Genomic DNA, 14,274 nt, shown 5'->3' with positions numbered 1-14,274 from the left:
GAATGATGACTAGGGCTGGCAAAAATAGTGCATTTGTAAATAATAATAATAATAATAATAATAATAATAAACCAAAGCCCATCCCACCAGTCCTCAAACCATCAGGGAGGTGCTGTTGGAGTGGGGGCTAATGTGGAGTCAATGTTTTTAATCATGGCTCTAGAGATGCAAGGGGGAAAGCCAAGAGGTTGTTATATCTGTAAAACGTACCTTAGACCCTTATACTCCTGAACTGTAAGCATGCGCTCAATAGAAAAATCACAGTTCTTGAAAAATCTTGCATATTACTTGACATCTGGTTAGATGTACCCTTGACAACTGCTTTGGCTAATCAAGGGTGTAAATGAAGCCTCTGCTTCGGTGTTCCACGGCAGTCGTTTCAAATTCTCCCCTTAATATCAACACTTTACAAGTAAAACCATCTTGATTTTTGAGCCCCCAAGTGATACATTAAGCAGACAGAGGTTGTTTGTCACGCAAGAGTGGGAAATTAGTGTGTGAGTCTTAAATTTAAAACGCCGGAGCCTTCTGATTCAAATGGCAGAGATGCTTGTAAGCAGTGTGTGTTCATATTATTATTTGTCAAAAGGCTGGATGCCTTCATTTTATATATATATTTATATGGTCTAGCTGGCTGTCAATGTGAAATCCCTCTTGGTGCTCAGCACAAGATCATGCTACATCCGTTCTGCCTTCGCAAGGTCAGAGCCTTCCACCGCCGAGCATGTGCTTGACTTCTTATGCTCCCTGATTTGACATTTTAATTTTGTTGGGTCTGCGTAGCAATCCCCAGGAAATATGGCTATGGCGATAGCATTGTATAAAAAATGTAATTGATGTAAACAAAATTTCCCTAAGTATGTTTGCACAAGCATGAGTGCGCTGCTGGCGGTGGGGTTTTTTGTTTGTTGCTTGTTTTTTACATGATTACATTAGGTAATTATAATGCATGAGTGCAGTTAGGAAAATCGTATGTCTCAGGACCTATCCTCATCCGTATTGTCAAAAGTGTAATCAGTTTAAGATACTTTGCCATGTTTCCCTTGATATAAGGAGGAAGCTGAAGCAATCATGCTGTCAATTAGGGCTTAAGTTAAACTTTTCAATGACTAGAGAGATTTGGCAAGGGTGGTGGTAGGAGCGCCAAGGAAGGTGTTTTGCATTTCCCTTTTTTTGCCATGTGTCTTTACTGCCACCTGGTGGCTTTGGGGGGACAGAAAGACGCCCTAGCAGAGAGCCATCCGTCGCTCACTGTTGTCGTTGCAAGCTGAGACGTTTGCCTGAGCAGCATTCCGAAAGCTAGCATTTGAGTTTTAAGATGCATTTATATGAGTTGGCTTAAGCAAATTCTGTTTAATAGCAGCGGTAAGCCGGTGGTAATCCATTACATCTCAATAAATACCTACAGTTGGTGACAAATGAGGCTGGAAGGTGGGGGGGGCAGGCTGTGCGTGGGCAATTGTGTTAGGTAAATATTAGGAGTGCTCATTATTTAGGAGCTCAAATATGAAGTGGGAACGTGATTAATCAGGAGGTAACCTGAAATGAAATTAACCAGAAAGCAATTCTTGGTTTATCTTTCATGTACTTGAGAAGGTCAGAGATTTGGCAAAGACGTAAAACTTGCAGGGCTTACTTAGCAGAGTAGTTCTGGTTCTTAGACAACAGCAGTGCTGTTGTAAATATTGGAAGTAAATGCACTCGTCGTGACAAACCCCTGTGGCGATACCCCCTACGGAGAGTCCATAGCCATGCCAGCCGTATTGATCAGTGCAGTCAGGCTAGAATCCGTGCAGTGTGCTCAGACTATCTGATGCCAGTTAGTAATCTGGCCACTGAATTCTGCACTAGCTGTCATTTCTGAAATGTTTTCAAAGGAAGCCTAACACAGGGAGTGAAGGAAAGATGCCGGCTCCATAGGAAATGCCCACTGTGTGGAATAATATACAGAATGTGGGTTGCTTCCCCCCCCCCAGTGACACTGTGGTGTGGGGGGTGGAGGGGAAGGACCCAAATCACTCTCTCGATTAATGTGAATTCTGTGAATTCAGAGCTGATTTGATGGGAGTGCGTATTCTGATGTTAATTATATTCCGCGTCAATCCAGTGCAATACATAATATTAATAATAATAATAATAATAATAATAATAATAATTTATTATTTATTATTTATTATTTATACCCTGCCCATCTGGCCGGGCCTCCCCAGCCACTCTGGGCGGCTTCCATCAGAAATATTAAAATACAATAATTTATTAAACATTAAAAACTTCCCTAAACAGGGCTGCCTTCAGATGTCCTCTAAAAGTTTTTCTCTTTGACATCTGGTGGGAGGGCGTTCCACAGGGCGGGTGCCACTACCAAGAAGGCCCTCTGCCTGGTTCCCTGTAACTTGGCTTCTCGCAGTGAGGGAACCGCTAGAAGGCCCTCGGCACTGGACCTCAGTGTCTGGGCAGCTCCTTCAGGTATACTGGACCGAGGCCGTTTAGGGCTTTAAAGGTCAGCACCAACACTTTGAATTGTGCTTGGAAATGTACTGGCAGCCAATGTAGGTCTTTCAAGACCGGTGTTATGTAGCCTCGGCGGCTGCTCCCAGTCACCAGTCTGGCTGCCGCATTCTGGATTAGTTGTAGTTTCCGGGTCACCTTTAAAGGTAGCCCCACGTAGAGCGCATTGCAGTAGTCCAAGCGAGAGATAACTAGAGCATGCACCACTCTGGCGAGACAGTCCGCAGGCAGGTAGGGTCTCAGCCTGCGTACCAGATGGAGCTGATAAACAGCTGCCCTGGACACAGAATTGACTTGCGCCTCCATGGACAGCTGTGAGTCCAAAATGACTCCCAGGCTGCGCATCTGGTCTTTCAGGGGCACAGTTACCCCATTCAGGACCAGTACTGTCCCCCACAAATAGTACTTCTGTCTTGTCAGGATTCAACCTCAATCTGTTAGCTGCCATCCATCCTCCAACCGCCTCCAGGCACTCACACACACACTTCACTGCCTTCACTAGTTCTGATTTGAAAGAGAGGTAGAGCTGGGTATATCCGCATACTGATGAACACCCAGCCCAGACCCCCTGATGATCTCTCCCAGCGGCTGCATATAGATGTTAAAAAGCATGGGGGAGAGGACAGAACCCTGAGGCACCCCACCCCATAGAAGACATAAAGCGATGTGATGCATAATGTAAGGCTGTAGGAACATAAGAAGAGATCAGATGACCCATTTGTCCAGCATCCTGCTTCTTATAGTGACCAATCAGATGCCTCCAAGAAACCCCGCCAGCTAGATAAGTTGGCAGTAGCTATCTCCCACCAGCAAGTAGCATTCGGTGGCATGCTCTCTCTGTATAAGATTCCATATGGCCATCATGGCCAATACACCTATCCCAGTGCTCTTCAACTTTGAGCCACCAGATGTTGTTGGGCTGTAACTCCCATTATCCCCTGCTAGCTTAGCCAATAGCCAGGGATGCGGTGGGAGCCGTAATCCCACAACATCAGACGACCCAATGCTGAAGAACAACAATTTGTCTAATTCCCTTTTAAAGTCATCTAAGTGGATAAGAAGTGTGTTCTGACAATGCACAGCTTGAAAACTATGAGAATATATTTCTTTTTGGTGGGAGTGGAGGCAGGAGACGCTTCTTTTGGTGGATATAACACCCACACCATAATTATTTTAATTTGTTTGTGATTTTTCATTCGCTGCATAAAGTAGGTTCTGTACTTGACACATAAGTCCCAGTTTGGAAACCACATCATGTGCCTTTTTATGGTTATCTCTGGAGGGGGGAATGACAGGACGCTGATGAGAGTGGACCGGGAAAAGGGGGGCTGGAATCAGACTCAGGAGAGGAGGGCAGTAGTTTCTGGGGACCTGTACCAGCCAGGAGGCAGGAACCAGGGGCAGGGGAAGCTTCAGAGCTGGAGGGGGGCTGGAGCACAGAGGAAGAAGACAAAGAGGCAGGTCAGGCAAGAGAAGGGCCAGGTGCTTCCCCATTCTCTTCTGCAACGCTTTCTCCCTGAACCAGGAGGGTATTGAAAAGTGGTGAGCAGAGGACGTTTCTGCACAGACGCAGTCTCCGGCTGCATGCACACAGCCCATTGGGGGAAGGTGCATAAACTACAGCGGAGGGAGAGTGGTTCCCTGTTGCTGCAACTGCTCCATAGAGCTCACACCTGGGAATGCTGACTAGCTGTTAGATTGGTGTGCATAAATATCCAGTGACTTTTTGTAGAAGTGACTTTTAAAATGTTATCTTTGACTATAAATACTTCTTTATCTGCCATGTGCATTGTGCATTCCTTTGGCTGGGAAGCAACCTTGACAGGGAAGGAGGAATGCTGGATTTCAAATACGGTTGAAATTTCTAGCATAGGTATATGGCAGAGTAACAGAAGAAATGCTTCCATCGAACATCAAAACAAGCCAACAGGGTAAAAGCTATTGTTTGCTGCAGGGTAGGCGATTAGGCATTGCCATCACTGTTTATAGCATAAGGGCAGGTTGGTATCATACGGTATGAGGTTAATTATGAAAAATACAGCTTAAAAACATCTTGAGGCTCCACTGCTGGATTCATCACTGTTCTTTCTGATGTGATCTGCTAGGCTTCTGGTTACAAAAAAAAAGCCAGAATGCATCAGTCTCTCTGCTGAGTTAATAGGCTGGAACCCTGCCCAATTTTTAAGTTGTAAAGAAAATGTTTCCATATCAGTTTCAGGCATCACATGCACAAATATTTAAATGCTGTAAAATGCAATCTTCTCTGTACAACTGCAGCATGTCCCATTATACCAAACTTCATATATTTGTAGTCAGGGCAAGGAGAAGAGGCTGCATTCATAGACATTGCTAATCAAAGAAAAATATAAAAATGTGTAGCTAGTATGCCTGCTCTAGAGATTCTGTCTGTAGGAAGTGGTGGATCTGCAGAACAGTTCATGTATTTTTGATTGAATCTGTGTCATGCTTACCAGTTGCCTAAGGATACCTTGGCCTAGTGCGTTGCCTTCTCATGTGAGTGGCAGCAAAAAGAAAGATCATTCCATGCAGCTTCTCAAGACAGTGCTACCCTTGCTGATACCGGTAGGAGGCCCATGGTCTCCCACCCTGCCTTCTCTGGATTTGTTAAAGTAGCAAGTCAGGCCACAGAAAGCCAGGTAGGAGAAAGTAGACTCTGCCCAGGAGTATGGAGGGTTGAAATTAGAGTGGCAGTGAAGGCATTATCCCCACTGTGGAGTCATTGTTCAAATGGCTACTTTCCCCCTGCCCCCACAGTCCAGGCTGCAAGGGTTCCGGGAGTGTGGGCTGAGGTTGTCCATTTCCTTATACAGCAGATATACGTACTTCAGGCTTTGCAAGATCTGGGTGTCCCTGCCCTCCAGGCTCAACTGAGGCCTTGACAACTTCGAGCCATTTAGAGAGCACCATTAGATCCATGCCAGCCATAGCATGGCCATCATTCAGCAGCCATTTTTACCACTTATAAGATAGCCGGTTGCATCTAAGAGATACACCCAGTTATTCACTTTGTATAAAGGAGAGGGGAGTGACCTCTGCCACAGAGGAGTTAAGTGTCAGGCTCTAGAGAGGGTTCACGAGCAGAAAATGGGGAAATGAAGAAACTACATAGTTGCACTAGTAGGAGGCAGGACAATGAGTCCCACTAGAAAAACAGGGCTGCAGACTTGGGGGTAGCAGGGGAGGAGAGGGGAGATGGTTCCATCAAGCAAGCTTGATGCTTTGTGCTGATGTAGCCATCTCTGTAACACTGCTTTGAATTCCACCCAGAGGCAAGAAGCCTGGAGACAAGGATGTCCAGAGTCATTAAGTGCTAGCATGGTGGTTGATAGCATCAAGTACTGGACAGATGGCTCTAAATGAGGGCACTTCCTAGACATAGATACAGTGGCTTGGTCTCATTTGAAGAGCACTGCTGGATCAGATAAAGGCCTATCTAGTTCAGCATCTCATTCTCACAGTAGTCAACCAGAAGGACCAGCCCACACACACACCCCATGAGGCAAGATGTGGCAACTGCTTAGGGTGGCATGATCCACAGGGGCAGCAGATCTGCGCTGGAAGGAACACTCTGCATGTTCCTCCGCCTTGTTCCTGATGTAAAGCTTCACTCCCTGCTTCTTCCCTGGCAAGGAACCACCATGTTGTGTGTGGTTTGACTCAGGTGCCAAAATGTCAACTAGATGCCCATGGGAAGCTCACAAGCAGGACATGTGTGCTACAGTGGCTCTCCTCATTTGTATTTCTTAAAAAAAAAAAAAACCCTCACTGTGCAATCCTGCAAACTCCACCCACTTTAGCCTATGGGCCCTCAATGTTTCCCATGGCTCACTGGTCCTCCAGCAAAAATAATTTTCCTCACTCTTGGCTTGAAACTTATTCCATGGGCAGGGCAGCCTCTTCCCAAATGTTCTGCAAACGTCCAGAGATAAGATTCAGCACTGATACTTGCTATCAAGAATACTGGTGCATCTGTCCCAAGTGCAGGAAGTTCAAAAAGGTTATGGCTCCCTTTATCTTTGGAGCTTTTGTGTATTACAGTGTGGTAATAGATGCTCGGTGCCTTCTGTTTCTCCTGCAGACTAGCCCTCTTCACTGGGTTAAGCAGGGACCCCCCAGCACATGCAACAGATTCCTGCCTGCCTCTCAGCACCAGTGGATGCCTTGATTGGGGTGCGAGTGTTGACATTAGGTTGCCAGGCGCAAATGTTAAGTGGAAATTCAAAATGAAGCATGGGGAGAAAGGATGCTTTCACCAAATTGAGTGCTCATTTTAATTAAGCGATTTCCCATTATGTTCTCACATTTGACAACTGCTGAAATAATAATTAGCACTCATAGAGGGGGTTTTTTCCCCCACCCTCACAAAATAATAATTTAAAAACAATTATGTGAAAGTTATCCTTTGGGAATGGGTTTTTTATTGCTGATAATGTACATGGCGTTCTCCCCTCAGATTTGATCACATTGAAAAAAAGCCCCAAAGAGTTCTCAACAGCTTATTTGACATCCCTTGCATTTATTTTACAAATTCCCTTAACCTTGTGTCCTGCTTTATCTCCAAAACTCAGCACCAGTGTATACATTAATAGCATCCTTTGTGAGTTGTGATAACCCTTATCGCAGTGTAATCTTGATGCTCATAGGTACAGCCCTTCGTTTTCCAAAGCATTTCTGTTTCCCCCGTAGACCAGCAGAAAGGAAAAGTCTGTCTAGAGAGTTCACTATCATTCAACACTGATGTTACTTGTTCAACAATCACCTATCACCAGGGAAAGTATATGTCAACCACAGTTAGTAGAATTCATCAGTATCTACAGTGCTTACACATGTAAAAAGCTCCCCGCTGCCGCCGCCCTCACTTTCTTTTTTCTGTGTACATTTCAGATTCTCAAACAATAGGCATTAGGGGAGTAATAAAAAGGGATACCTTAAAAAAGAAAAAATGAACTTAGAACTTTGGTCTGCTTTTGAAAGTCTATATCAGGCATAGGCAAACTCCGGCCCTCCAGATGTTTGGGACTACAATTCCCATCATCCCTAGCTAACAGGACCAGTGGTCAGGGATGATGTGAATTGTAGTCTCAAAATCTGGAGGGCCGGAGTTTGCCTATGCTTGGTCTATATAACCTGCCTACTTTCCATATTTCTCTTTCCGAGTTCATGGAGGTACTGGCTTTATTATTTATCCATTTAAATAATGTTTTGGAACATAGTAAGGTGCCTTACAATTGGTCAGACTATTGATCTGTCTACCTCAATATTGTTTACACTGACTGACAGCAGCTCTCCAGGGTTTCAGGCAGGAATCTCTCTTAGCCCTACCTGGGATTGAACATGGAACTTTCTGCATGCAAAGCAGATGCTCTATCACTGAGTCACTCTCCTCCCCTATTCCACTTTTCAGCCAAAAAAAAAAAAACTCCCCAAAAGCTTGCAGATCACACAAAAGACAGCCTGTGTCCTCAAATTTTGCATTCTAAAAGGACATGACACAAAAGGGAAATGAATTCAGAGGGAGGAGGAAATAAACAAACTTGGGAGCAAAGTTCTTAGCTGCAATGACCAGCTGGGGCGGAAAAGCTCAAGGAGAAGAGGAACCGAAAGTTGCTGCTTTCTCAGCTGTGCCGGTGAAGCATCTTTTCTCTTCTCTCGCCTGCAGCAGTCTGATGGCCACATGTGTTGGACCCAAGTGTTGGTGCTGGTTCAAAACAAGCAGTTTGTCCACTCATTTTCCTTCTGCAGCCATGCACTCTTTCACATACGTTCATTTGGGGGCTGTCACATATAGGAACCAGGCTCGTGCCAGATTTAACTCTCACGCTAACAATCCATTTTCATAGCAATTCCTGTTCCCATCCTAAACAATGTGTTTTTTCTGCTTCCTTCCAGCTATATGTTGCCTTCTGACAGTCCCGAAGGCTATTGCCTGCTTGAAATGACTGCAGATGAAAATTCTCCTGTGCGTCGGGGGCTCTTTCTGCCACATTGGTTGACTCAGGTGAACTTGCAAATCACAGCCCAAAGTCACACCATAACCCAACCATTTTAACTTATCTCACAAGTCATTGGAAGCATGATTTATTAACTTGCTCTTTTTATTATTAGTTGGAGCAAACCTTGTTTCATTACGATGACCATTTAGATACAATCCTTTGTGTATGCTGCAGTGCACATCCAATAGAAATTAGAGATAATACTCATGTACACCTTCAGTTTATGGCAATGGGACTTGTGTTAGTGAACTGGTAGTTGTCTGGAGCAACCCTTATGTCACCCATACAGTCTCTGGATTACTTACATCAGCAGTAATCAACATGGCGGTGCCCTCCAGGTATTGTTGGACTACAAATCCCATCAGCCACAGCCAGCATGGCCCCATGGTCAAGCACAATGGGATATGGAGTCCATCAACATCTGGAGATCACCAAGCTGTCATGAAGTTAGAATCCCAGACACTCCCACGGATGAAGCAGGAAACATCTGTACACTTATGAGTACAAGATGAACCATGTTTCTGTGTCCTATTCCCTCAGTTTCCTTCATGAATAGAGTCTATAGGCAGTTGCAGTAAGGGCTGGGTTTTTTTGTGTGTGTATGTGCTTATTTATTGTGATCCTTTTCAGGTTACCTTTGGGTCAATATTCCTTGGGAATGTCCCAGGTCACATTAAGATTCATCCAAGCTCTGGGTGGATTTCTGGCTTCAGAGGCTGCATAAGGGAGTTCCAGGTGAACAACAAAGAACTCTTCATCATAGATGAAGCCTTGGGAGGAAGGAACATCGAGAACTGCAATGTCCCTGTTTGTGACTATCATCCATGCCGCAATGGTGGCACTTGCACCAGGTAGGCATCAGGTCCTTATCTTTTATCTTTAAATTCATTCGCTGCCTGATTAGCTTCCCTCATTAAACCATTGCTCTGTGCGTGTGTTTGTTTGCATAGTTTGTTTATTTATCTGAGGCATTTTTAACCTGCTCTTCAATTAAATTACTACAAATGTTGTTTTTCTTCCATGTTTTTAATAGCCCTTCCGGGAGTAGAACTTGTCCCTTCTGGAAAAACAATTATATTGTTTGTTTGTTGATTTATCTGAAGCATTTTTAGCCCACTCTTCAGCTAGAAAGGCTCCCAGAGCAGCTTGCATGAGTTCAATAAAAGCAAGATAGCTTCCACATACAAGACTTTAAAAGACAAGGCACAAAAGGAAAAATGGGATGGGGAGGGAAGAGGAAAACAAGAAAAGTCAGGCACCACTTAGTAGTTACATAGTTGTTCTGATAATGGAAAGGAAGCCATTCAGGAATAGGAGGAGCCAAGTGCAGCTGGTTTCTTAGTAGAGTCAAAGGACTGGTCCTGCTTCCAATTTCTCCCTCTGCCAGAGCCAAACAGAATGTCTACTGCAAGGCGACAATTGAGGGAGGGAGGAGCCTAACAGGGCTGGTGCCTCAGCAGGGCAGAGCCCTGCATCCAACTTCTCCCTCTGCTTCTATATGGGAAAAGAGACAATATTTCAAAAACAAAACAAAAACACCTACAACTGAAGCATGAAATATGAGGATTTCACATATTCCAGCTGGAACTGAAATCAGGGAGTTGACTAAGCTGCTGCTCCCTTTAATGTACAGGAACTATTCTTTGATTCACATATGCAGTGATAAAGTCACTTCATGTGAGATTAGTGATAATCCCAGTCCAAATTATTCCATCTGGGAGTTGCGGAAGGCACCGATCAGAGCAAAACTATGCAATGAACTTGAATGCAATCTGTCCACCTCATGCACAATTCAATTTTTTAAAAAGAAAATGCATTTTAAAATAGTTGAGGGTTTTTCAAGGTTTTTGTTGATGGAGACCATAAAACATGTCAAGATGCTGATTTATTACAACAGCAGGAGCAAAACACCACCACAATTTAGAGCCTTGTTTAACAATCATGCTTGCCACGTAAAGCAATTAAATAACCATTTTGACTCTGTGTACAAAACTGAAGTAGTTCACAGTCATCTAAAATGCTGCCTGTCTTTTAACTTAAGCTGGTTTAATAGCAGTTACAAATATCTTTCTCTTCATTGCTTGGTGATACCAGAACATCGGAAAAGCCTTCCTAGAGATTTCATCTCTGAAAAACCACAGGCTGTTAAATAAGCAATTAAACCACAAGCTAGAAACTCAGATCTCGATTCCATAGTTTATGATAAGACTACTGGGAGATAAAGCCGAGTGCTGAAAGCTCTAATATTTTGCTTCACTGCAGGCGGAGGGCATTGAAGGCTAAGCCTCTTAGCACCAATATAGAAACATAGCGGCTGTGAATGACCGAAAGTTTGAGTTTCCAAGTTGCTTTCAAAGTACAGCACAGGAATCCCATTCAAGAGCTCCCCCATGCAGGAACTCAATTCCCATTAGTGCACATTCCCAATAGGAAAGAACAAACCTGAGAAAGCAACTGATTGTTTAAGGTGAGGGAATGAGATAATGCAGGGGGTTCTCGAGTTTTCTTCTAAAGCAAGATTGACTGTTTTGTCTCATACCAAGGGCTGCTTTAGAGCCTAATAAACTACGGGAAGATAGCTGACTTCAATGGAACCAGTGTACTGAACTGTATGCTACAGCAGAGATGGAGGTAGCCCTTTCAGTGTTGGTGGACTGCAACTCCCATCCCCCATGAGCATTGGCCAAACTGGCTCAGACTGATGGGAGTTGCAGTCCAACAGCAGCAGGAAGGCCACAGGTTCTCCCATCCCCACGTTAGTTCCCCTCCCTGTGCATATCGGGTTTTATTGGCACTTCCCTATGGTGGGTGTCTGTGTCCTGTGTCTATTGGCACTCCCAATGACACAACAAGTTGCTGGAAATGGCAGGAGGAGAGAGTGCTCTTGTGCTTGTGTCCAGCTTGCATGTTCCCCACAGGCATCTGGCTGGACGAGGTGCTGGATGAGATGGGCCATTGGCCTGATCCAGCAGACTCTTCTTGCATGGAAGTTCCAGCATGGAACTTCTCCATGTCATCCAGGAGTTTCCACGTGGCAAGGTGTATTCCCACATTGCATCAAGTTAACAGAGGGCCACTGTAAAGAGCAGATTTCTATGTGAGTAATGAAGAGACTGCAGTAGCCACTGCAGTTTCTTCATTACCGTACTAACATTTGGATAGGAAATCCAGGCTGAAATTTTTGATCAGGCTTAAAGCTCAACTGGGTTGAATGAGTAGCCAACTCTCAGACGAACCTTCCTTCACAGCATCATGATGAGGGTAAAATATGGAGTGCCTTGAATGGTCAGGATGAAGAGTAGGGTAAAAATGTAGTAGGAGAGTAAGTGAAATTACCTTCCAACTCTGTGAATCTGTTCACATCACTCCCCTTCCTCCCTTGGTGCAGGCCGCTACATCAGTGATTTCCTTATTTGTGGCAAGCCATGGTTTGTTTTTACATCCGTATAGGCAAATTGTGATTTGCACTTGCCATCCAAACCAGAATTACAAACCAGAAGGCATAAACATGTGACTGATCCTGTGAGTACAATCTAGACCTGTTAAAATTTGTAGGATTGAAATGCTCTCAAGATGCATTCTGTGCCTGGAGTAAGAATTTTAGCTCAGAGAAACTGTGTTTAGTCTGCCAGTAGAGCGGTCAAATCTCTTTGGATTTCTGTGGTGCAGAGGGTTCTTTTTTAAAAAGCAGAGAAGAGTGAGCAGGTAATGTGCCACATTTTCATCAGGGTTTGGCAGGAATTAAAAGGCTATAGTGTTGTGGAAACAGCTCATAGAATTCCCATATCAATGATCGTGTCAAAAGCACATTGGTAGTGGTTGATGAATAAATGTATTTCTGGCTGCTTAAAAGCTTGTCAAAATGTAAACATACATGAGCTTAGTTTTCATAGTGCTGAGCAAAACCAGAAAGTTAATTACACCCATACAAGAGTGTGTTTTCAATGTCCCGAACTATTCTCATAAGCAATTATTCTTACTGATGTTGTTCGGCAAGTATTGGAACAGCAGATGGCTCCATTAATGTTAATCAATTAATTAAGACCGGAAAATCAAACTCAATTAACAATAAATTTCAATAGAGAGTAGCTTATCTTCAGACTTCAGAACACTGCAAACAGTGTAATTATCAAAATCTCCAAGAAGACTGGTTTCCCAAGGATGAACTAGTGACCTTTCAAGTACAGCTTTCCTACAAAACAAATACCAATTTTTGTTCAAGAAGGAAGGTAGTAACGGAAAAAAATACATTCCTTGCATTTGAAGAAAATGCTGCAGCTGTAAGAACATCCTGCACACACACACCCATGTGCTATTTGTAAATATGCAGGTATTGCAAAGCCACTATACAAAGTCTCTAGTACTCTTTCCTTCCAAGAGAAAACTGACCTTGTAGCAGCTGCTGATGGAAGTTCTTTCTTGCTCAGGGACAATGTGAAACAGTGGGATGACATTTTTCCAGTACTCAAAACACACTGACATCTGTGGGCTCAAATTGGAATTTTTTTTAAAAAAAATTTCAATAAGTTAGATTAGGCGTGAATAAACTCACTGAAGTTCAGCTTGATTCATATCCAGCCTAGGGGAGCTTCCAGCCTCACCTTCTTCCCATGAGACAAATGTCAGAGGCAACCAGGGGGACTTGTGGGTGGCGATGGGGCTTCCATTAGCCCGTAAAAATGTTTGGGATTGTCAGGGACTGCATTCTGCCATGGCACTGGGGATGGGGGAGAAACTTGATTAAGTTCGCATTTAAAGGTGAATCGGCCATATTTGAACTTTCTGAAATAAAATGCGAACACAGCTATCTTCAGAATGCACATGTCTCTCAATCTTGCTATGCAGCTCAGCAGCCAAGTAAGGTGTACAAAAGTGCATAAACTAGGGTAAGATGTATGTAAAAATGTGTATATCCCTGACAATAACATGCAATAAATGAATTACATTAGGGAAAGTTGCTTTGCAAAATGGTGTTTATTAGGCAAAATTGCATACAAAAATACTAAAGTGCTGATGAATTTTCACAAGGAATTTTTTTCAGGGGGGGGATGCAAATTGCTGCAAAGATTTGGAGAACTGAATTTAATACTTGGGGGGGGGGGGGTGGATGAAAAACTGAGAGAACCAAAATTAACAGGTCCTTCCATCCCTTCCAGGCCCAGCCTAAATGCTCCCAGGTTCACTAGGAACTCCAGGATATGGCTATAGAAAGTACAAGTAGCAGTTAAATTTCCTGTAGGTCCTGGCAACCCTAGATGTTGTGTACCATTATATAGGCCCTAATGGAATCTCCAACCACCGTCCATGATACCTCCATGCCAATGCAACAAAGCATGTTTAGGTGGAAAGGGATGAGGCAACAGGAAACAGGATTTGTGGCAGACTGAGCCTATTACAAGCTGAGCAGAATTATGCATGGGGTTGGGCTTGTAATGCTTTTTCAAGCTCCCTTTTCTGAACTTTACCCGAAGTATTAATTACTATATAGTAATGCTGAGTTCATACAGTTCTTCCCCAGCAAGTAGAGCTGTTGTGATTCAGAGTGCTATGTGGATCATGATGGCTCAAGTGTGATGGGCGCCTATTGGAAAGCCAGGATCATCTCTGATGGTGAGAGAAACAAATCACATACCCATAGCATGTTATGCCAGTCTTGTGCCACAGCTTAGCTGGAGAAGAGGACTTTTGCACCAGTGCCAAAGCAAACTGTGAGGAAAGCCTGAGCAATTTTAGCAGTGATGTTGAGTCTTTA

At 43.8% G+C, this 14,274-nt stretch overlaps 1 protein-coding gene across 1 annotated transcript in view; it reads left to right on the top strand.

The window, feature by feature from the left end:
* The window catches only part of EYS (EGF-like photoreceptor maintenance factor), a 396,345-nt gene that overhangs the window by 319,035 nt on the left and 63,036 nt on the right, over positions 1-14,274 (top strand). The window contains exons 21-22 of the mRNA XM_088665821.1: positions 8,419-8,527; positions 9,153-9,373. Of these exons, the coding sequence (XP_088521947.1) occupies positions 8,419-8,527; positions 9,153-9,373 (330 nt within the window). The remainder of the gene's footprint in view (positions 1-8,418; positions 8,528-9,152; positions 9,374-14,274) is intronic.

The sequence above is a fragment of the Zootoca vivipara genome, chromosome 3, assembly GCF_965207765.1.
Source record: "Zootoca vivipara chromosome 3, rZooViv2.hap1.1, whole genome shotgun sequence".
In the NCBI taxonomy this organism is placed as follows: domain Eukaryota; kingdom Metazoa; phylum Chordata; class Lepidosauria; order Squamata; family Lacertidae; genus Zootoca; species Zootoca vivipara.
This window is presented reverse-complemented; position numbering and strand designations above follow the sequence as displayed.